Source organism: Phaethon aethereus, assembly GCF_964289735.1.
Source record: "Phaethon aethereus genome assembly, chromosome: 1".
Lineage (NCBI taxonomy): Eukaryota > Metazoa > Chordata > Aves > Phaethontiformes > Phaethontidae > Phaethon > Phaethon aethereus.
Window position 1 is genome coordinate 187,275,434 of NC_138575.1, and position 24,542 is coordinate 187,299,975.

At 41.0% G+C, this 24,542-nt stretch overlaps 1 protein-coding gene across 1 annotated transcript in view; it reads right to left on the reverse strand.

The window, feature by feature from the left end:
* The window catches only part of ELF1 (E74 like ETS transcription factor 1), a gene marked incomplete at its 3' end in the record, with an annotated part of 39,625 nt that extends 15,981 nt beyond the window's left edge, over positions 1-23,644 (reverse strand). The window contains exons 1-5 of the mRNA XM_082006941.1: positions 23,445-23,644; positions 14,534-14,708; positions 6,655-6,762; positions 5,873-6,037; positions 1,448-1,531 (exon numbers count right to left, since the gene is read on the reverse strand). Of these exons, the coding sequence (XP_081863067.1) occupies positions 1,448-1,531; positions 5,873-6,037; positions 6,655-6,762; positions 14,534-14,708; positions 23,445-23,516 (604 nt within the window). The 5' untranslated portion in view covers positions 23,517-23,644. The remainder of the gene's footprint in view (positions 1-1,447; positions 1,532-5,872; positions 6,038-6,654; positions 6,763-14,533; positions 14,709-23,444) is intronic.
* Positions 23,645-24,542: the final 898 nt, after the last annotated feature.

Sequence of the window (24,542 nt, forward strand, 5' to 3'; positions counted from 1 at the left end):
TACATGAAGGGCTTGGTATTTTAGCATACACGTTCCCCTTAGGGGAACACTGTGGATACTGAGAGACAGGCAACTCTCATGATTTTCTAGCTGGTTCCCTGCCATGGCCACTTATATTAATATCCCTTTTACTTCAACTCTATGTTCCTCAAAATGCTAAACAAATACTTCTGTGGTAGCTTTTTTCGTAACAGGCGGTGGTTTCAGGCAACACGCTCCTTTTTAATTCGTTCTGAATTAGCAATTTTGTAACAATGGACAAATGTGAAATATGGTGTATCCTTGCTATCATCGACAGAAACATTAGACTCTTCTGCCTTCTAGTTTTGTGGCTAGCTGCTTTAGTATTTTGTTACTTCATTTGAGCACTACTTGGAGGTTCCTCTGACACTTCTTTCATTTTTACTTAAAAATCAAGTTTTAATTAAAAAAAAGGCAGCAACAATGCATACTCCAAATTGCTGGCATTAACCTGTTAAATATTTACTGCTTGCAAACAGGTTTTTATTTCCTGTTATTGCAGGAAACCCCTCATCGAAAGAAAAAAACAACCCGCTCATACTAATTTCTCAGTGTAGTGATTCTTCTGACTTCAAGAGAGTTTGACATTGTTGTGTCACCACCTGCCAGGTTTGGCTGGGCTCCTCTCCTGGCAAGTACTGCACACATGCGAGCACATCAGTCCCTAGGCGTGTGTGCAGGCACTTGTGGTGACACTGGGGAGGCTCATTTCCAGCTCCGGCTGAGCGCAGAACTTGGTGGGGACTGGGGCACCAGGCTGCCATTTGGGTGCACACGCTGGACCCAACAGCAAAGCAACCAAGCTGCTGACAAAACTGACAGGCACTACGGAAGAGTTCAGGCTGGAGGAAATGATTTGTTGTATCAGCTATGCGGTATTGATTTTCTTTCTTCCTTTTAAGCACAGGAGGAATGAAAGAAGTAGCAAAACCCCAAATTTTCTGCCCAAGTCTTCAAGCTGTGTTACAACTTTCTTCAAAATTCAGGGCTTGGTGCTTCCTGCTGCCAAGTGGCAGCCTTGATTAGCTCCTCATGCAGAATTAGACACACACAGATGGAAAACGTTTTCAAAGATCATCTGTCAAAATAACCACAGCCCAGGAAACTCTAATACAATGCAAAGCGCTCCCCAAGACTTCATTCAAAACACAGCAGCCTCTGCAGGGAGTTGAAGAGTTTCCAAGAACCCTTGCAACTGAAGTGACAAATACTTTATCCTCCCTAGGAACTGGGTATTTCACCAAGAAATCTCATGCACTGATTTTCTACTTGCCTTAAGATGTAAACTACCCCTGAGCATAAGACCTGGTTTTACATCACAAGAAAGCTAGTGAACATTTTCTTTTTACATCACAAACATTTCTGTCTCCAGGTCACTCGGAAACAATATTCTTATGAAAACTTCAGTGACAACTCTTTGACTCACCCTTTCCATCTTTGTTTTTCTTTTTCACAGATATGTTTGGAGTTGTAGTAGGGGACTCGGGACGAGATGGTTTTGGCTTCTTCCCTGAAATAAACCACTAGTAAGCCAACTGCAGCTTAGAAAAAAAAAAAAACAAACAACAAAATAAAGAAGAACAAGGACCTAAAAAGGGAAGAGATCTGTCACCCCAATGCAAAGAGGATTCAATTTCTAGTAAGGTGCACTTACATCTAGTAAGATGCTGAACTTTTCCAATTTCTACAGCAGGACTGGTCCCCCTGCACTCTTAGTGTACTTCTAATAAAGATTATGCTCACTTTTCCGAAGTCCATGTCCCTTGGATTTTCTGTGGCTTTTTATGTACTCTTAAGAGCACTTAGAAGAGGTGAGAAGAATAAGCTATTAACTGTGGGCAAGAGTTTTAACAGCAAAAGCTAGCTAAAATACAGAGCACTATCTTGTTCATTCATCACCAAAATGGAATTTAGGGATAAAACAAGATTGTTTGTTTGTTTGTTTGTTTAATAGACTGGAAGTCTCCACTGACAGCAGCATACTATACTATCATGTGAAGAAAACATTTTTCAGTCCAATTCTCTTTTACACCTTTCTCAACAGTGGCTACAGGTAAAGGAAAGTCACTTGTTTGCTTAAGACCAGCAGAACCAGTAACAGACTCTGAAAAACACCAGTTTTTAAAGTCATAAGCACGATGGCTCAATCTGGTGAGGAAGACTGAAAGGAAAAAGTTAGTTACAACTGATGACAAGAATGAAGAGCATTGCTTTGAAAATGTTGAAAAATCAACTACCTAAACGTAAGTGGAGTAAAAAAATGTAAGTCATGCCAAAGTACTTTTCAGTATAAAACCTCAAACCTATTCCTTTAGTAGTTCTCATTCCCTGCAATGTCAGCTTTTACAGGTAATGTAATTAATCAGAAACCTTCAGAACTTTCTTACAAAATAAAAATTTCTCTTATCAGGTTTTGCAGTGTCCCCTTAGGCCACTGAAAATACCTGAATTATTCATGTACTACCTTTGCTCTTTTGAGAGGCAAAATAGATCAAGCAGACAGAGGACTCCGAGAAACATGTTTCTAGTCCATATAACATACTGTCATAATAAAGATCTAAAGAAAAGCTTAAGCACTTGCCTTTTGACATTAGCAGTCTTGCTAAGTCCACCTTTGCACCTTTTTCTTTCTCTTCCTTTTTTTTGACAGGGCACGGGTGAGGAGGGATAGCTACTTGAGAGCGCTACAGTGAGGAAACTACATAAAGAACTACCAGAGTATGTTTTCAGCAGCTTTGTTGCAGAAATGTCTGTTTCCCCTAAAATGTCTAGATGAAGTCACTCTTCTATAGATCAGCTTCTACTGCACAAGAAGTCCCTCAGGGTAACTGGCTAAGTGCTTTTTTCCCCTCAGAGTTGTGTCATGGGAAGACTCTGTTGGGTGCTCACCTCATTTCCCCTCTTGTACAGGTGTAAATGTATGCCATTAAGGAGTGGGGGGTATTACTTTGATGTAATTAATTACCTTGTGTCCAAATGAGATCAGGTCTTAAAAGAAAATGAAGTGGATAAGGGCTCAATTAGGTCATGACTGAACTACTGCTAGTCAACTTCAGGTAACATAAGTACCGATCACATGTAATTTATGCACTTCTGAACAGAGATAACCTAAGATACTAAATATGAATACTACTGCTACAGCTACAGCAATTCTACGCTTTCTTACCTCAGCCTAGACTACTTTGGGACATCCTGTTTGGACAATCCTCTACCAGAAACCCACTCAAAATTAGAAATCAGTGAAAAATGTGAAACTCGTTTACAGAAAGGTACTGACGTTACTGCTCTGTACTTAAGATGATGGTTTTAGACTACACTGTGAGCTATAATCTCCATGCACTGACTGATACCATCAAAAACACAGTTTAGAGACACACAAGATATGTTTCCTTTGTTTAAAAGAAGGTATTTCTGAAAGCACGTCAAGCATTAGCACGCTTCCTCCTTTGGCTCAATAGAGCATGAGTTTGTTACCTTTCAGAGCACATCACTAAACTCCTTTTTAGGAGAGAATTTTATAAAGAGGAAGGATGAAGAATGTGCAAGAGCTAAGCCTTATGTGGAGCTACCCTAACTTTGCATAGCTAATTGAATTTATAATTGCTATTTCCACTTTCCTATTTCCATGGTTGCAAAAACACTTCAGGTTAGATATTCATGCCACAAATTAATGTGGTATTTAGAAAGTGAGATGCTCATCCTGATTAAATATTTTATACCACACCAAAAAAAGTTCAACACATTTTCTTGCACTGTTTTCAGTGGGTTTTGTTTAAATAGATATAATGTATATATCTAAAATACAATGTGTTACATAACTTCTGTGACCACCTACTGCCAGATACCTCCCATAGCAAAAACATGACTGAAGGTATTAGTATAGCAAATTTCCAGGTTTCTTCCTCTGACATCCCTTCGTTTTTCCTGTCTTTCTGACCCGTAGCTCGGAATGTCAGTGCTCAGACATTCATGAGTACAAACATCATGCTGAACATGGGTTTGGAGTTGAACATTTGGACGATACAACTTTCCCACCACAGCTATAAGGCCCACAAGGAAAGGAAGTGAAGTCACCCCATCACTTCTGAAGAACATTTTCTTGGAGGAGCTCTACTTGGCAGTGCCATTCTGGCTCAGTTAGCTGTCAATGCTCTGCACGATGCAACTCTGTAAGTTTAGCCGACGGGTTATATAGGCTAGAAATTTATTAAATCATGAGTGGTATGGATAGGGCAGAATGACCAGAGTCCTTTGCCATGCCACAAAACTGACAAAAGGAAGGGAAACAATTGCACTTTAAAAAAAAACCCCACAAAGCAAAAGAACCCCACCCGCACAGTGCACTTCATCCTAAAGTGAACTACAACCATACCATCTACCTCATGAAGTCTCAACTTTACTGAAAACTAGTAGTTAATGGAACACTAAGATGATGCTTCTTTTCTGGTGTTTTTTTCTATCCCATATTAACTGTCAGAACTAAACACACATTTGCTGTGAGGCAACTGGTTTTCGAACCTACAGCTAGGGAGGAGGAAGGAGTGGGAGTAAGTAGAAGCACTACATAAAAGAGAGTATGAAAGCATCAAGCCAAAGAGGTTAAATGTCTGGCCGACAGCGGCTCCTTGTTTTGACCCACATAGCAGCCAATATTAAAAAGAAGAAGAAAGAAAAGAACAGAACAAAAAAAAAAACACAAAACAAAACCCACAACCAAAAAAACCCCCCAGTTTAAAATCCTCTCACGGTTGGTTATCTCACAGTAGTGTGCACAGCACGGTAGTTTCCCCAGCAGCACTCTCAGGGCAGCTGCTGGTAAAGCTCTCCTCCACAGCAGTTTCAGTTCAGCTTTCTTACGGGAATTGGAGACTTCCTGACCCACACCCAACTCCACGAGACCCTGTGACACACTCGGGGCTCAGGAGGCTTCCCCCAGATCTCCACAGACTGATATGCTGTCTCTCACAGATAACAACTCCCAACATTTGGAAGCAGCAGCAAAAGTAGCAGCAAAAATGGACTCTCATTCAGCAGGAGTATGGCAGGGTAGCAGGAGCCCTGTTCCGGAAGGCTTTTATTTCACAGGGGAACCTGTCAAAGCCCTAATGCTCTGACTCAACCCTAGGATTATTTCCAGAAACATAAATCTCTTGGTTTATTTTTCTTTTTTTTTTTCTTTTTTTTTTTTTTTAATTTCTTGCAACAGCACCTTACATCTGCTTGTACTGCATGTATCTTTTCCACTGTACACATCAGCTTCAGGAGCTCTGATGGGGTCCACACTGAGGCAGGATGGGAAAATAGGAGCAGAAGAACTAACACCACTTCATTACTCTTTGGCACAGCACCGACTCCAGTGGAACATCACTCAGTGGATACTGTGTAAATGTTATCTACTGCAAATGGGACTAACGCTTACTATAGCATGAAGTTATTTAAAAAAAAAAAAAATTAAACCATTCACATTCGAGAAAAGTTAAAAAACCCTCTGCATTCTCATCCCATATTCTGAACAGATCAAGTATCTTTAGCTGAAGCTAAGTAAGAGCTAATTAAAGTACTTCAGGATTCACAGTAACAAAAGCTGTATAGCTTGTATTGCAATTCTGCTCTGAAGAAGAAACTAAATAGGAACAAGCAGAGATTCATGTTTCATGTGGGATAAGCCATCATTGCTACCTCTCCAACATCATTAGTATCTAAGCACCAGTATCTGTGCTCACACTACCCAGTAAGAAAACACTTTCTCTCTTATTTCTAGCTGAGCCCACTCAGTTATTTTGACCTGACACCCAGAATGGTTCCAGACTGCTCTCCTACTCCATGCTGCTCTTCTCCAGTAGCATCTTACCTTTTTTCTTCTTTGGTTGTTCAAATTCTGGAGTCTCTGGTGATTCAGCGTAAGGGTCTGGGGCTTGGTGAACTTCCAGCACCTCAGGGATTCCATCAAGAGTGACGGACACGTGTGTAATAGGAGCCACCATATCATCATCTTCAGTTGCACCAAACATAGTTGCTTAAGGGAGAGGGACAACAGGAATATTTTCACACAGTCACAAGGTCTTTTAAAAGCTTCCCCCCACCCCGCCCCCCAAAAATTTAAAACATAGAATAAAAGTAAAACTATGACACTTAAGGCCTTCATGGAAGAGAAGGCTTGTTCATAATGGAATATATGTGCTGACAACATTTCATACAAGCAGAAGCACTATTAAAATAGAACAATTTAATAATGTAACCCACTCCCCCAAAAAGCACAATTATTTGATGATCACACATTTTTATTCATATTTAAGGCAGTCTGCACACGTAAGCGTATATTCTTTTATCTTGGCCACATAAACAGACTAATCCTCTATCAGCCAAACAAAACACTACAAACTAAACCACCTGACTTCATCCACACTTTCCCTCTGTAATTTTTTATTCTTTCTTTACCTGTTCAACTCTGGGACGGCAATGAAATCTTGCATAAAACACTGGATTTATGATATCCAAACTATGTACGTAAAGTTGACCTGGAAGCCAAATAATCTTACCAATTCCATGCAACGATGTTGCATTGAATCCCTCCTTCTTTCACAAATAAACAAGGCAAATACAGATGGGATTTGCTTTCATAAAAAGACTTACTTATTCTTTTTTCATCCAACATAGGACCAGGGGAGTCCATATTGAGAAGTGCTTCAGCAGCCTCGATTGTTTCCATTGTTTCATCTCCATTATGACAAGATGCTTCAACTAAAAGAGAGAAAAATTAATTCTTAAGCTACAAACTGGACTTAAAGCTTAACATGATATTTATTCCGATTTCATTTCTGGAATAAAAAGTGTTAAACAGTCTTCTACTGGATGAGTAGTAACAGGTTAGCTGGGGTGAAAATGCACACTGCAATTACTTCCTTTGTTTAATACACTACTTTTTTCAGATTGCATGTATTAACAAAAACCACGAAAACAACACAAACCCTTTGTTTCTGCCTCATCTTTCTAACCCTTCTCTTTGCTGATCAAGCACATGTAATAAAACACAACACCCATGAACTCTAATAAATATTACTACCACAATATTCCAGATAGTATCTTTAGAAAAACCTAATATAGCTAATTTCTTCTTATGGTGGTCTAAAGGAAATGAATTCCATAATTAAAGAGATGCTCACCAAAATTATCCTGTCATTTAGCCTGGAGGACAGACAAGAAAATATTCCACAACTTCTACACAGTGCATATGATCTAAAGGTGTAACTTCATCCTAAACCACCCAAATCTATGAGGATTACAGGTAGGGGTAACAGTACAGGCTCCAGGAAGACATTGGAAAGCAAACATAAAACACAAAAAGCAATACCGAGGGCTGGCAGACTTAAAAAATTTGGACTATACAGAATCCCTCATCAATCTCATGAGGGTGGTCATTAGACAAATCCAAAACTCTCTGGCATTCATTTATAACTGAGGTCATCTGAAGCTATATACACACACAAAAATCCAATAAAATATCATTTTGCAAAACAGCAGCTGTCCAAGAAGATAATATTGGTTTGACTGGAGTAACTTTCCAGAGGACTTTTTTCAAAATAATTGTAGCATGACAAATAAGTTAGATGTTAGTTCCCATACCTTGTACCGTAAACCTTTAGAACTGTTTAACACGTTCTTTTAGAAATTACTCTTTGTTGGATGGAAATGCACCAGCCAGGCTTCCTTACACTTTGACACAAACGTGAAGCTACGTTGGGGAATTCACTTGTATCTATCAAAGCAGTACAGATGGCTGCATTAGTATTCCCCTCCCTAGGACACCAATGAACCTCAGTTACTTTCTCAGTTCTGTAATGAGTCAGCTTCACGCCCTCTCTCCCTATTTAGCTTTGAGGAATTTGGGGTGGGGCACTCACAAAAAAAAACCCCCACCACACCAGAAAAAGAAAAAAAAAAAAAAGGGAGACTGACAGAGCAAGCAAAAATGCACCACAGAACACAATGCAATGACCTTGGAACATTTCTTCTTTGCGTAAAAGCAAGAGGTTTAGGCCAGAATTTCTATACTTAAAAAAAAAAAAAAAAGAAAAGAAAAAAAAAGAAATCAAAATATCACAGTAACAACAAAGCACCCAGCTCACTAGCACTAAGCAATCACACAACTAAAAAAATAACCAAACAATAAAAACCCAGTTTTACCCCAAATGTTTACAACTTCAGCAATCGTATCATTAGGAGAGGGGAAAGATGAATGCAGACACTCACACATCAGCCCTACCTCCTCCACCCAGCTGTGATTTGCAGGCAGCACATGGCGCTCAGGAGAAGCTTCCTTACCTTCTGGATTTTTCCTTGACTTCCGTCCTACCATGCTCCAAGGGTCAGAGGCTCAGGCTAAGACAGAATAAAGTAGATGGGCGCTGGGAACCCTGACCCGCACAGCAACTCAATCTGTTGTCTACAGGACTCCCCCCGACCCCGCCACGTCTTGCGCAGACATTCAGACAGTTCAGGATCTGCACCTTCTGGCTGACATCTCCAAACAGGCTTAAGAAATGAGAAGTGCGGAGATGGGGAGGATGACAGTGTGAAAAGGGGAGGTAGTGAGTAGGGACTAAGGTCCTGCTTTGGGATAGAGGCATAGAGCGAGACAGGGCAGCAAACTGCTAACACTTTTGTTGTGTGGCTTGCAGGCTCAGGAGCTCAGCCACAGGGCATCTCAGCCCCATGAGCCGACAAGCATCCCTAGAGAATGGCTGGCCAGCTGAGGAGGAGTCTGAACCAAGTAGAGCCCATGCAGTCTGCAGGCACACTCACGCTTGGCCTGGCCGTGCTGACTTCATGGCTCCTGTTTCTAAGTTTTGGCTGGATGAGAACTTTCCATACCATCTAGCAGTATAATGAAGACCACAATGAGGATGTCACCCTAAACATAGGCACACAGCCCTGCCAAAGCAGCTGTCATCAGTGCTGGTGGTGTTTGGATGGATGGGAAGGTAACCTGCCATGATCCAGCTCAGCCGAAGCCACTGAGCGGGGCTGGTTTATGCTGCCACATCCAGTTGAAACACCAGCAGTGGTACCCCTGGTGCCCAGTGCTGTGGGCAGGGAGGAAGGACCAGCCACTGTTTGCTCTTTCCTCAGCAACAGCTGTATGAGGAGCAAACCCTTCCACCTGCTTTCAGGTGCTAAGGTGACGGAGCAGAGTCAATTCTTCACTCTGACTAATGGCAGGAAAGGCAGAGGTCATCAGCTTTACATCACTGTTACATCATATGGCTAAAAATCAACCATCCATGTCCAAGGCTAATGAAAGGAAACTGTAATAGTCATATAAATAAACATAGAAATTAATATAATTTGATGCTCACAAAAAATGTAAGGAATGCCAGCTATCTGTCTATCCACAGGCACAGAATGGCAAAAATAAGTTTCTTAACCACATTAATGTCCTTGCTAACACCCTTCAAGCCTCTTGTTAGACGATGACTTCACAAGGTGGTTTGAACCAAATTAGTATTTCCCTCTTGCTGAAAAACCAAGGGCTGTGGTTCTTCTTCCCATCTTAAAGGTCTTTTCCAACCTAAGGGATTCTGTGATTCTATGATCTCTGCCCCAGTTCATGATCCAAACTCCTGTCACTTAACACAAGCCAGGCTCCCAAGCTTTTTTGATCATGCAGTGAGACAATTTAGTTTTAGAAAATGGATGAAAAAAGTTTCTGGCGTTTTGCTGGGTTAGCAAGTTGAATGACAAGAACTCAAGAGCTAAAACAAACAAGGTATGGGGTACTGCACAGAGGAGATCAAGCACCACCTCTCTGTCTACTAGCAGCAAGATGCCAATTGGCATCACTTGAGACAGAGCTCGGAGATAACCAACTCAGTTACCAAAGGCAGGCTGGTGTCCATTATTTCAGTTTTTCTTTTAATGAGATTTTTTTTTTTAACAGAAAGATATTCCAGTCACTGGCAGTTACGATACAGTCACAAATTTAAGAAGAATTGGGATGAAATAGTTTATTTGTTACAATTTGGCAAAGTCAGAGCTGAAAGAATGGGGGGGCACAATTTCGGAGAAGCATCAGATTTAAAATCTTATCTTAAATAGGTAGAAACTTCAAAAGAAAAAAAGGAAAAAAGAGGGAGGGAAGGAAAAAGGAAAAAAGAGGGAAGGAAGGAAAAAGGAAAAAAAAGGGGTGGGAAGGAAAAAGGAAAAAAAAGGGGTGGGAGAGAAAAAAAAAGGGGGGGGGGACACCACACCCAAAATTAACTTCATTTTTTTCCCAGGGTACACTACAAGTTCTTGTTTATCTGAGCAAGCCACAAATGTAAGCCTCTATCTGCGTGCTAATTACAGCCCAGTTGCTGGGAATCTGGGTTTGGTATGAATCAGCATGTGCCGTTAGTGCGAGGCCTGCCCGAACACAGCTTTCTGCTCTTCTCACCTGGTGGAGAAAGAAACTATGCCTCATGCTGCATGCTCCCTGCCTCAGTCCAAAGTCCTGCTTTCCCTGCTCCTGCCCTGCGGCTCTTTTGAGAGCTTTACACTGCTTTTGGTCCCCTCTCGCTCCTGCCGCTGCCCTGGTGGCCGGCAGCTCCAGAGAGTAGACAATGCCAAATCCTTGTCCAGGCCAAGATAAGGGCTGTGCTAGTAGTCACAGCTGTGTTTAAATTCACTGCTGGTTTTACTACAGACAAAAACAGACACCACAGAGCTTCAAAGTGTCACCAGAAGAAATCTATCATTGCTAAAAGTAGAAAGAGATCCATTACGCACGGATGGAGCCCCCTTTTGCAGAATAGCTGGCTGTTAAAACGTAAGCGATTGCTTTTTAGTATCAACTCTGAGCTGACTGTTAGCTGACACTGGAAAACAGAATTTAAGAACAAAGGTATTTCAGGAGACCTACACATCACCCTTCGTTTTCCTTTTTAAATAAGGCTTTAACATTTGTAAGGAAAATTATCTCACTGGGGAGCTATATGGGAAACCCTCGCCGTTTTTAACCAGATGCTACGTGCAGAAGTGCATAATTTCTTTACGAAGTAACTGAATCTGTACCCATTTTTTTTTTTCAATTGTCATTTCATCAACTCAAAATCCTCACGGATTAACACTATGAAGTTCAGTTTCCACCTAACTACTCGTTTGGATTTCTCTGAACCATCATAAATGATCACCAAAGATGGGTTTGTGTGGGACTGCAGCACCTAGTATCTCCTTGCCTTCATTCTTCTACCTGAACCAGCTTGGCTTGTGCCACGAATGCTAAAGCTTTGCCCAATGTACAAGCCAAATGCTGTAAAATAACTTCTGAACTGATTATTAAGCACTGTTACCGATCTATGAAGACGCATACTTCCATGCTCCTGAATTAGACTAGGGCACGGGGCATCTAAGCACAAATTTTCTGTCCCTTCTCCCTCACCGCCCCAAACTGTCTCAGTGCGGCTGCTTCCCTGATCCCATTAGAACAATGCTAGAACAGGTGAACCAGAAAATGGCAGAGTTTGATTAACTGTTATTTTTCTAAACTAAATGCCCAGACATGGCAAAGTAAAAAAAAAAACAAACCAAAAACTTAAAAAATGTTTTCACGAAGTTACATAATCCAATTAGTTCCTCCTTCCTACGCATCGTATAGCTGCAGTTAGTTACATTAAAAAGGTAAGTAAAGTGTAGCAAATTGTACCATCTGACAAGTTGGCCTAGAATTTACTCTGCACAAAACATGTATTTTTCAGAGAAAAAACCCTACAATTCAATATTTTCTTTAGAGATAAAACTTCATTCAAAGCCAAATGCTCCAGTTTAAAATTTAAAGTCCCAGAATACTGGCAACAAACTGACCATATAAATTGCCATCGCAGATTTTCCAGGGAAAAGTGCTTTTAAAGAGGAGAGTGATAAGACAAGTCTGCCTATTCATTAATTAAAGCGTGAGCATTAATAGAACTAAAAAGCTGGTTGTTAGCCATCTTTCATCAGGGTTTCACATGACACAGATGCTGTTCTTGTAATCTTCTGCAGGTTATAATTTATACTACAGGTAAATAATCTCCCATGTGCGATAGCTGTAGTTTTGAAGGGCTGAAGCTACATCCTATAGATGGAAAACCCTACCAGCGTCCATTATTCTGCAGATAGATCCCTAAAAACTAATTGCTTCAGTTTCAGACCTACTGCTCATTTCTGTTAGTTTAGGAGAAAAGAGAAGTTTAACATATGACAGAGTCATAAAACAGTACTGAAAAACTGGTAACTTTAAAAAAAAAAAAACAAACCAAATCCTGCGTATTAAGCAGCCATTTCTCTGTAACATTTAGTCGCAAATGACGGCGGTTTCAGTTTTGTTTTCCTGTGAACTTCAGTCTTATGAATATTTTAACGTGGAATTAGCGCAGTCTTTATAATGTCTGATCCTTTCTCAAAGGCGTAACGTGGAAGTGACTGGTACAAACTTCAAAGAGCAAAACAACGCATTTCACTGTTGAGACCAAACACACCCCATGGAGGGGGGGGGTGTGTGTGGGAATCAAGAAGGGAACTTCAAAGAAGGGAGGAAAAAAAAGCAGCTGAAAAATAAAGTAGGTGGGAAATCTCAGTTACGATAGCCCCATTTCAGAGACAGCCTATGGCAAGCCATGCTCAATCCGGGTCTCCTCCACGGCAGCCCCGCAGTTCAAGCAGGCAGCCGCGGCCACAGCCGATGCTTGCCTGCAGCGGGCAGGGAGGTGACGGGGGGCTCCTTCCCCAATGTCCTCTCCTCGCCTCCTGTGGGGTGCCTTCGCACCCCTGGGCCCCCAAATTCTGCCCCCTCGAGTCAGGCTGGATAGCTCCCTGCCAGAACCCGGGGTTTGAGCTGCTAGTGCTACCCTTGTGCCTTGCATCCTGAGCAGTAGCTTTCAGCGGCGGTGCTGGTCCCTGCCCGGCCTGGGCTCATCCAGCACTGCAAAACCAGGCACTTTCCTTCCCAAGGAAACACACAGCACGCATGGTAGCTAGCGGGACGGAGAGTGTGAAACTGATAATTAGTTAACATCTCCTTCACAACAATAATCTCTGCAACGTAGCAGCTCTGGTTTTCTAAGGACTCTGCCTTTAAAGAAAACCAGACTGCTTGAACTACAATGGATGATGGGAACAATACCGTACTTGTCTGCCTCCGAAGTATCCCAGAAACCCTTGGACACCATCGGTTACATGGATTACATATTTTCAGTCTCTGGCACCAATTTTCAACCCCTTCTCATGTGACCAGCAACAAAAAAATGTTAACAAGAGTATTCACGAAAGTGGAGTTTCACAATTACTCATGCAAGTAAAAATTCACACACAATATATTACAGTGAATATGGATTCATAAAAACGATCCGCTATGAAAAATTCACACAGCCACATTAAGTGGTGCTTAAGTAACACACTGAGGAAATGCCAGTTGCAGTGTGAATAATTAATATGAATAGCAAGTGAATAGTTGGCAAGAGGTCTGAACTTGAAATAATATTTAAGTACGTAAAACCTTCTTGAATAATCAGCTAGCTTATTTGTATGATCACAGCCTGTTCACAAATAATGCAATGCTAAGAAAAAAAAAAAAGAACCATTTTTATCAGATAAAACCATTTACTGAGAACAACTCATGTCAGTTTACCCTGTGAACTGCTCTTCATGTCAAGTTTTGTTGAGTTTTTGTTTTGCTTTTGGTGGTAAAAGATTGTATCACAGTATGCCTTTGGAAATAATGTCAAAAGCATGATTGAAACCAGCAATCTGTCTCCAACCCTGGAGACAGTCCAGGTGTGGAGCCTAATGGCTGGAAGATGACACAGAAACAGATCCCCAGTCTGTGAACTATCTACCCCACCTTTCAGACTTGTTCTGCAAAAATGCTTCAAATGCACGCATTTGAAGGGGTTGTTTTTTTTTAAAAAAAAAAAAAAAAAGTGACATATCTTCGAGCTTTCCTCTTGAGAATTGTTTTCTCTTTAGGGCTACTTCTTCTAACAGAATTTACAGAGAACATCTGTATTTTAGGTGTTAATCATTATTAAAGATCCCAAATGAATACTATGCTGGGCATACTTACACCAGTAAGCCACAATAACGTGCACATTTTATGACTAATTATACACCTTCTGGAAGCTAAAAGCAGTGCATCTGTACTGCTGCATATTCCTGCTTTTTGGTATGTATGTTTACTTAGGTACGTACCAACCATTAAATAAGAGCAAACAAATCTTATGAAGAACAAAGAAAAGTTTTGTCAGTACCCTGAGCAGGACTCCATCTTAATCCCTGTTGATAGATGAAACTCTTCACCATTATCAGCTGTGCAGCTGGGATTGCAAGCCACCTGCTAATGGTATTAATGCCATTTTCTCTGTTTTGCACAGAATTAACAGCATTCAACACTACTGTAATTTTGTTGCCTGTTTTTTTTTTTGTCATTAAGCTTTTTTCCACTGTTAACCACAGCCATCTCTGTGCAACAACATGGCACAGAAATGTTTTTATTGCCAACCTGTGAGGGTGATATCATCATCTTCTATGATTTGCTCTTCTGCGACGTCCAGAGAGCTCTCAGTGATCATGTCGCTAGGTTCATCCACGCAGGTTAAGCCAGAGTAGTTGTGTAGGAGGTCTGCGCTAGGAACATGCTCCACAATGACAGCAGGAAAAATAGATGGATCACCAAGCTGGGGGGTAGAAAAAAAGAAAATTGAAATAAAGGTTGTTAGACTACGTCCAATCTAACCACTTACTGATTAGTACTTCAAGACACCTATACTACATCACTTGAATATTAGACCGTCAGGAGGGAGTACCAAAGAATGAGATTGATTTTTAGCACATAAAACCAGTCTTCCATTATGGGCCAGAGGCTGACTATCATTGTAGTATCTAATATGTAGACTTTACTCCAGTAGGTAATATCAGAGTCCCACAACACTATTTTGCAGCATAAAAGCTGATGATACAGAGGAGTGGCACAGCACTGTAAATGCTAAACTTTGCTGGCAATGCTACCGGGCAAGCAGCTTGCTGCAAGCACCTTCATCTTTTGCTCTTTCCAATCAAGCGGGGGGTGGAGGAGTCCTGCGGCTGGTTGGACTGGATAAAGCTCTCACAGGAACCAAGTTTCCCATGAGACACTAGCAGAAGACCACTATTTTAAGGGACACTTGCTAGAAGAGCAAGGGGTGTAACAGAGAGTGTTTGATATATGTGCCATAATACTTTCCTTCTCTAATTCTTATGGCTTTAGGCAGTTGACATTACTCTCCCCACCACTTTCCTTCCTAAATCTGCTTTCAGACATCATCCTTCTGTCTCAATAGTTATTTTGCATCAGACACAGACGGAAAGAGGCAGCTGGAAAAACAGAAATGAAGCTGACCGGTAACAATAATAAGATGCACACTCTCTGAAAAGGCAACCATTTAACAGGAAGAAGTTTTCAGAAAATAGCATTTACTACAGAGACTGTATTTTTCAAAGCAAGTCTTTTAAAATGTCATTTGCAGGAAGAAAGTCATAGCTGATGATAGCAGAGCAGGCTCAAAGAAAGTCGAGTGTAATCCTCAGAATAAAAATAAATCGCATTATCATTGTGGCAAGCTTGAAAACAAGAAAACAAACCAAAAAGTTGCTAAAACATGTTACTGAGAAACATTTGGTCCCACCCTCCACAGAAGAGCACAGATATGCACAGATCAAGCAATTTTTTTATTTAACCACACACACACACACAAAAAAAAGCCAAACACCACCATATGATTATGAGCTTGCTCAGGGATTGCTCATGTCTCACTATCTTTCCACGACACATACTGCTACCAATGGAAAATGGTATCAGAGCTACTGGTTCAACACAGACAACGGCCTTGGGAGTAAGCCTCTCCTAGTGAAGAGTCTGGAATGTAAGTACTGAAAGTAGAAAATGCAGTTATAAGTTTTAAAAGGCGGTAGTTACCACTTTAAATTGCTCTGTGTTTTGTAAAACATGTCTTAGCAACAACTGTGGTAAAGGGCAATCAAGAAAAAAGGAAGAATTAAGAAACAAAACTAGTATTTCCACGGGCTTCTATCATGGACAGTCTGCTAAACTAAAAACCCAATAAAACCAAAAGCAAAAAAACCTCAACGAATAACGTACCTACTGTACCAAACATAAGCTTCAAAACAGAGTAACATGGTAGGAGATCAATAAAAATGAACAAAAGGCAGACCAGTCAAAGCCCTCTTGTGCAATCATGTTGCCAGATAATGGGCATGTATCGAGTCAAATAATGGGACAGCTTGTACCCCACACCTTTCTGGCCATCTCTGTGCAAGGTTGCATCTTGGTGGGGCTGAGAAACCAGGAATTATTGGTGGCCAAGAGTTCTCGCTGTTCCTCAGAAAGCATCGTGTTCACATTGTGCATCCTGTTTGTTTACTGACCCCAACATCCCCGATTGTATTTGCTTCCAGGCAAGAATTAACAAATAGATTTGATTAAATAAAAGCCACATCAATAAAAAAGTTAAAGCACCGTAAAGAGAGAAGAAAAATAAAATACTGTATGCATTAAAAAAAAAAGTTTTATTGTCAACAATATGTTCCATAAACTAGAAGATGATCCATTACAGCCTCATTACTGAGGTATAATTCATGCTCTAAAAATAGTTTAAATACCTCAATTTCAGTAATATTCTACAGTATATAACTTTTTGGATATAAGTTACATATATTGTACACCCACACATGTGACTACATTGAAAAAAAAAATTTTTAAAAAGGATTACATACAGCACTCTCTTCAGGCTCCTGTCACCTGCTTTGCAAGTACCTGTTCAGTATTCTGCTGTAAAAACTATGGATAGGGAAGATGCAAATATAAAGACTTCAGTCTTCTCATCCTGCTGTAGTTCCTAGACACTAAGGGTGAAGTTCATCTCACTTAACTTCAGACAGCTGTGGTACAGGCACTTGGACTTGAGCTAGGAACCCCAGGTTTCCTTCAGAGCCAACAGAGAGAAAGGGGTATTTCTAGGGCACAATTTCCCTGACCAGTTTTAGGCTCCTGTACTACAATAGGACAAATCTTGCCCTAAAAACGCCTATTCCTCTCCATGGACTATAAAAGGGTGGAGGCATAGGGGTGTGTATTTCTGATGGAGGTATCCATGTCTTATCACGGTCATTGGCAAATGGCCAGCTGTCTTCCTGCCACATCTTCGAATCGCGGCACTCCTTCCTCCCTGCTTCTGCTGTTGCACCAGCTCAATAGCTGCAGCTTCTGCAGCAACATATAGAGTTGCCTGTGCTTAGGATAAGCCTCCCATTAGCTTCTTCTGGATAAAAAAAGTACTCTGGCTCAACACCATCCTTCTCTAATGACTGACGCTCACATCACTGACTTGGCCTCCGTGAAGCCAAACCACCTTCAGCACTGCTGTTAGTTTTCAGTGGGAACAAGTCATAAAAAAGGGTTTCAGAATAATAAACGAAACAGATAAAACCAGTTGATTGTCATATATTACCAGCTCAGTTTCTCAAAGCCCTATTTATATTACACCCTGCTCATCACTCTGGTTTGAAACCCAATTACAGAAGCCCAAGCATCCATATGTTACTAAAACATACTTCACCACCGCCTGAAACATTTCCCATGGTGCTGACTAGTGCTGCTGTCAAGCATTTCAGCAGCAGTTGGTTTGATCTATATGATCAGATGCGATCTGCTCTGCAAGGTTAAACTGTGTTTTGACCATGTCCAGAAACAGCCATCATATACATCCTCTGACACAGTCACTGTGCCTGTCTACAGTCAGAGAAACCCCCATGGGCAGGGGAACACCTCATCGCTTGAACTCGCCACCGGATCATCTGAGGAGCTTGCTGACACACTATGCTTCTGCAAGAGAAGAGACGAACAGAAAAGCATTCACACGTGGTAAGACACTTTAAATGTGTTTTTCTTTAAATTAATAAGTTTTGAACTGGAAGAGTCAGAGTAAATATCACTTCTTGTGGCCTTCTATTGTGAAACCATTGTTACACCTACTTCCCACTCAAACGTTATTGAGGTACAACATATGGATTTTCTTTCCTGCCACTGTTGTGAGAAGGAAAGGCTGGAACAAATATATAATATGCTTTCCGAGAGAAAAGCTTTCACGCAACTGCAAACAAATCTAATGTGAAATGCATTTTTGTGGAAACCGTTATCACTTTTTTGTACAATATTTGCAATTGGTTATGATTTCATTAGCAAGCATTTAATTCAGTTTTAAAATCTACTACTAATGTATGCTGATGTAGATATGACTGTTGAGAGGTAAAAATCTCACCTCAGTACTTCTATAATGGTCTTGATTTCATTGAAAGCACCTGAATCCCAACTGAGAGCCAGGCTAAAGCTTCCTGGAGCTCTGTTGTTGTAGAACATAGAACTAACTTTGTACACATTGAGAACTGCAGAAGAGCCCATGTTTACTATGGCTCCCTTTGATGCTTGTGTGTAATGAGAATTACACACAGGTAAAACATTAAATTAATGACTAGAAGGTAGTGATTCAATTAAGACAAATTAAATTACCTCTCTAATAGCGAGATCACAAAGAATTTATTTCTAATACAAAGGTGGTTCTGCATGCACTAACAGAAAGGAAGAGTGCAAAGTATCCTAAAATTAAAGTCCCAAATTAGTGTCAGCAACGATTTTCAAGCAATCCATACATAAACCCATAGAAGAACAATTTGTGTATTTTTTCCCTTTTGCCTGCTTCTGCTGCTTCATCTTTCTTGTGCAAAATATAGCTAAAATATGACACCTTACCTCCATCAAAACTTTGGCTTGGCTTCAACGCATCTCCCATGTCTGCTGGGCACATAAAGGAGTTGAGTTACTGCTGAAATTTTCACGAGTCTTAGACACCAAATTCCTCATCACTGTAGCTTATCTACAAACCAGTCCTGTAGACTGACCTTAAACAATCTGGGGTGCAAAGCTTCAGACAGATGCTGAAGTCTATGGAAGGTCCCGTAAGCAGGTCCCTGAAAGCAACAGTCATGCTCCATGACCCCTTGAAAACTGAACCCTGCCCTCCTCCAGGGCCCAAAGACAGCAATCTTCCTGCTCTCAAATTCTTCTTGGGTGTTTGACATGCTGACAAGGTGTTTCTTTTTTTCTCCTGAGAAGTTTTTCTTTGGCTGTCACAAACTGACAGAAGATCAAAACACCATCCTCGTTGCGGAAATGGAAAATAAGGAAGAGGATTTCTTCTGCTCTGGCAGTATGAGAAGACAGTACTTCAAGTCCTCTAAGGAAGAAAACTTGTCCCAGGAATATGGTAACTACCATCTAACTGGTGTGGAATAAATGTTGTGCAAGTGAGTGATGGGTGGGAAGAAAAGCATGTGATAGATAGAAGCAGGGAAAAGCTACATGGCAGGGGGTGGAAGCAAAAGAAACCTCAGTGAAAAACAACTGTCTTTTTAACAGAGCAACAGAATTCAGGTTTGCAATACTGTCGTGGTTTAGCTCCAGCTGGCAACTAAGCACCACGCCGCTGCTCACTCACTCCCCAACGGTGGGACGGGGGAGAGAATCGGAAGAGTAAAAGTGAGGAAACTCATGGCTTGAGATAAAACCAGTTTAATAGGTAAAGCAAGAGCTGCGCACGCAAGCAAAGCAAAACAAGGAATCCATTCACCACTCCCCATGGGCAGGCAGGTGTTCAGGCATCTGCAGGAAAGCAGGGCTCCATCACGTGTAATGTTTTTTTGGGAAGACAGACATCATTAATTTCCAATGTCCCCCCACACCTTCCTCCTTTTTCATCCCAGGTTTATACACTGACCATGATGTCATATGGTAGGGAATATCCCTTTGGCCAGCCTGGGTCAGCTGTCCTGGCTGTGCCCCCTCCCAGCTCCCCGTGCACCCCCAGCCTTCTTGCTAGCAGGCCAGCACGAGAAGCTGGACTGTCCTTGACTACTTAGCAACAGCTCAAAACATCAGCACATTATCAACATTTTCTCATCCCAAATCCAAAACACAGCCTCACACTAGCTTCTATGAAGCAAATTAACTCTATCCTGGCTGAAACCAAGACAAATACTGGCCAATACAAGTACAAAATACAAATACAGGCAATTTATTTTTAAAAATAAACATAAATGAAACGAGACAAAGTGACTTTGGTGACTAGAAAATGGGCTTCAGTTTTCTCTTGCTGAAGGTTCCTCTGCCAACAGCAGAGGCAGCCTCCTGACTTTAAAGGCGCTCCCACAGCCAGCATCTGAGAAATTACCAAGTTTCACAGAGGGAGGCTGGAAGCAGATAGATGCTTTCCTGGGGAGACAACCTCATTATGGACCTCACAATCATTTTCTGAAAGTCTTTATAAAACTACAAGTGGATAAGGGTGGGGGGGACGGGGACGGACACTTTCTGCAGGAGCTAGAAATAGCCAAAAAATGTAGATCTTGGCCTTGACCGAGTAAAGTCCACAGCAACACCAGGGAACGTGGAAGAGCAAACCAAGGCAGGAGAAGATAGTGCAGAAGTCATGGCCCAACCTGAGAGCTTGGACCTCTCTTCCTCAGAAGAAGGGGAGAGAGAAACATCCCTCAGAGATGCAGAAGGTGTCTTCAGGCACAAGTTACTACATGTCAGAGCCACCTGAGAGAGCACCTGTCAGCACAGAGCAGTCGTGCTGGGGACCCTGCTAGCAATTTTAAGGTTGCAATGATTCAGCTTGTCCCTGGCACCATTTAAAACTTCTTAGTATGGATCAAGCCTCTGTGGCTGCTTTTATTCAGCTTTTTAAATAAAGAATGTCCTGATCAAATACCACACTAACTGTAAGTTAACAAAGGGCTAAATGAAAAGACATTTAGAGGAGAAGCTGCAGACATGAAGAAAAGCAGTTTTAGGCAGCGGCACTGACTCAGCCAAAGTCTGTAGGAGCTCCTGCCCAGGTTTACGTGTGCAGTCTCTCTCTCAAAAAAGAGGAAGAAGGAGGGGGGGGGAAAGGGCAAACTGTCTATTTAACCAGGACCTCTGACACATAGTAGCAGCCAGTCAGGTTATAAGTGCAAGCCACTTCTTCCCATCTCAAAATTACAAGGATATTTTCATCCCATTTCTTCCTCACCATACATGAACAATGCGATAAATGAACCCTCCAAGAAAAAAAAAAAAATCATTATTTTCTAAACTGAAAAGGGTAGAGCTGATAAGCGAAAGCCTTTCCTGTTCACACGGGGCCACGTGATAGAGTCCCTCCTACTGGCATCTGCCACTGGTTAAATGCTTACATTTGCAAATGGACTGTTCATAATTTACAGTTGTTTAACCAAGACTTTAAAAAAAATAAATAAAAATAGCCATGAATTATGACTTCCCCGAAACACTGAGCCTAGCTGCCATCTAGACCCTGAACCTCTCCCCGCAGCTGTTCCATGTCCTGACAGCTCTTGGCATAACAGGGCTCCAGGCAAAGCTTTGACAAGAAGAAAAGTACTGAAACTCTTTCAATGCCAGCTTTTGGGGGAATCACAAAAATAGTTATCCAAAGATCAGTTAACTGACACCTGTGTATAAAGGCATCACCTTTTGTATACTGATGAAGCTCAAAAAAATCTTTTGACCAACACAGAGTACTTGCAGAGATAAAATTTTTGCAAACTACACAAATGGTGTTATCTATCCCTCAATACAATTCATCTGTCCATAACAGAAAAACTCCAGCAGTAGCAATAGCTCCTATGTTGGAAGAAGCAGATCAACCAGTTATACACATAATCAATCTTTTTGGGTTAATGTTATAGTATAAATCCCTGTCTGAGCTAAATCTTACTCCAGCTTCCCAGTGCTTTTCCTATGCAGCATTCCTCTTCACAACTTAATATTTAAGATCTACCTTTGTGCAGCCAGCTAGCTGGCTACCTGTATTTTTGACACCTAAACTAAGGTAAGCCAGTTATTTCAGAGGAGCTTGCATCCGACTGTTTGCAGTGATGATCTTCTGCTATGTACTCTCTCTCTCTGGCCTTTTGCATTCTTTGATTTCATCACCTTTAGGATACGCTATAGGACTCCTTCCTTCTTTAGGCTTAACCTGGAGTAGGATTTACTGGGGCTACAAGATAAATGTCAACATTGAGTTTGTTCTGGGGCTGGTGAAGACTCGGTTTAGGGAAGTTTTACTGCCCTGTTGAGTGTTCTTTAATATTTTTTAAGTTTTTTCAGGTGAGCATCTGAAGAAATTGCAAGCAGTAGAATGCATAGCTAAACCGAGCAAAACCACATTTGCTTACATTACCCCTTCCAGGAACCATGCTGAAGTAGTCCACCCCATTTCAACTCCCCCCTCTCCCACTGCCTTGTAAAGTAAAACCAGCAATGAACACCAAACAGAGGTAATAAATAAGGTTCATTTTCTACTATGTTTGTGCAATTCCCATATCTAAATCCCCAGGCTACCACAAGCTCTGGAAAAATACAGGGAAGGAAGTTACATTACTAGTTCCACCCAAAACTGAGTTAGCACTTTAGACAGACAACACTCAGTTCATTGAAATGATCGCATGACTCTGACAGCAGAAACGGGCCACTGACCCAGCCAGACATTAGGCCATACAGAAAACCCAGAGACAAGATTATAGAGAGGAGGATAAATGCTTTCCGCGTTCACAAAAAGAGGAACAGTTTGTCGCAGCACTTCTCAGCCTTTTAAGAACTGTCTCTCCACAGTACCCAGACATCTACTTTCTTGTTAATAAATGCAAAATCCTACTATTAACTACCACCTACAGAGGAGCTGCCTGATTTCTACAATAGGAATCCTTCACTGAAGCCTCAGGACTCACAGGATGTGGTTTCAATAATCAACACCTAACCGAGAGGCTCCTCAGACAGAAACAGACATATTTTCCCTGCAGTGTGAAAGAAACTCATTTAAATTACTTTGAAGCTTATTTATGAACAGCCGGTATACAGTAACACAATTTAGAAACCAATCCATATAAAGAAGATTGTTCCTTCTAGTCATCTGTAGTATGACCATTACTTTTATAGACTTTTATCTTAGCACGCTAGGAAGGTTAAAACTACTGTCAAATACCAGAATTTGGTGAATTCTGCATCACAAATGGATAGATTCTACCGGCACAAATCAGCGACACAGGGAAAACATTTTCGGAGGAGGATGTCTCTGCAGTACTGCAGAAGTTATGACACTTCAACCAATTTCTGTTCTGCCCACACAAGTTACAGGAAGCAACAGGAAGCTTTTGAAACAGCAGAAAGATCTGCTGCAACAATAATGATCTCAGTGTTTGCTTTTTTTTTTTTGTTTTACACCACATTTTTTCCTCCTATTTTCATAATATTCCTAGCACCAACTTGTACAAATATGGTTTCTTACACCGTCTCATACCTGCTGCTCATCCTCCATGACGTTGCTGGCAAATTCAAACACAAGCTCATTCTGCTGCACAACTGCTGCCATAATAACTCATTCCCAGGTCTCAGCTCCACATACGAAGAAAAATGTTATTGAACGTGAAAGAATGGAGAGTGTCACCAAGGTCCAGGTGGGCAGAAAGGCAGGATCACAAAACGAATCAAGTATCAGTGTTTGTATTTCTCAGATCGTCGGTGTTCCTGGGTTCTTCTCTTCGCAAAGGGAAATAAACCAAGGGAAATCCTTTCCTGAGTCGTTCTTCCCACCTCGATAGCCTTTATCACTGTGGAGAGAAAAAATGAAAAAGATTTAATTAAGAAATGATTGCTTTAGCTTATGTGAAATAGCAGCAGTCACAATAAAGCTTGATCTAAACTATAACTGTCCTGTCTAACTCCAAGGAAGTCAAGACACCTTTGTATCTTCAGAGGTATTACTTTTACTGATTAATACATACAAATTTTCATTCCCTTAACAATAAAACTGTTTCAGGAAGTAAGACATCAGTTCAAAGCGTTTCATATTAAAAAGCATGAGACTAAGTAAAAGTTAAGGAAGTTAACAAAAAGAAAATCCATCTTTTCATTTGCTTCATATATGCAGTTTTCACATTCATTAGTAACTCTCATCTTTAAGGTATATTATATGTATATAATGTATATGTATAAGGTATCTGTATGTAAAAATACAAAACCCAGACTGACCTACTCAGCTGTAGGATCTCTCAAGTATATCACCTTTTTTCTTCACACAGAGTTCAAATTTAGCAAAGTTGTTATTTTGCAAATAAAATGCCCTAGATCTCGATTCCCACAGTGTCAAACAGATGAAACCAGTAAATAAATTCTTTGTACAATCCAGGGAGTCCCCAAGTTCCTACATGAAGCAGAGGTTCAGCTTCTTGTTAAAAATGCACTGTAAACGTATCCTTATCTCTACCACAGGCTCGCAAGCAGCCGGAAGGAAACAGCACTGACCACGTCATGGCAAATTAGAACAGGCAAAAAAATTGCACAGTACAATAGCAAAGAAAAAAAATAATATCCCAAACTACAGAATGTAAACAGCTTC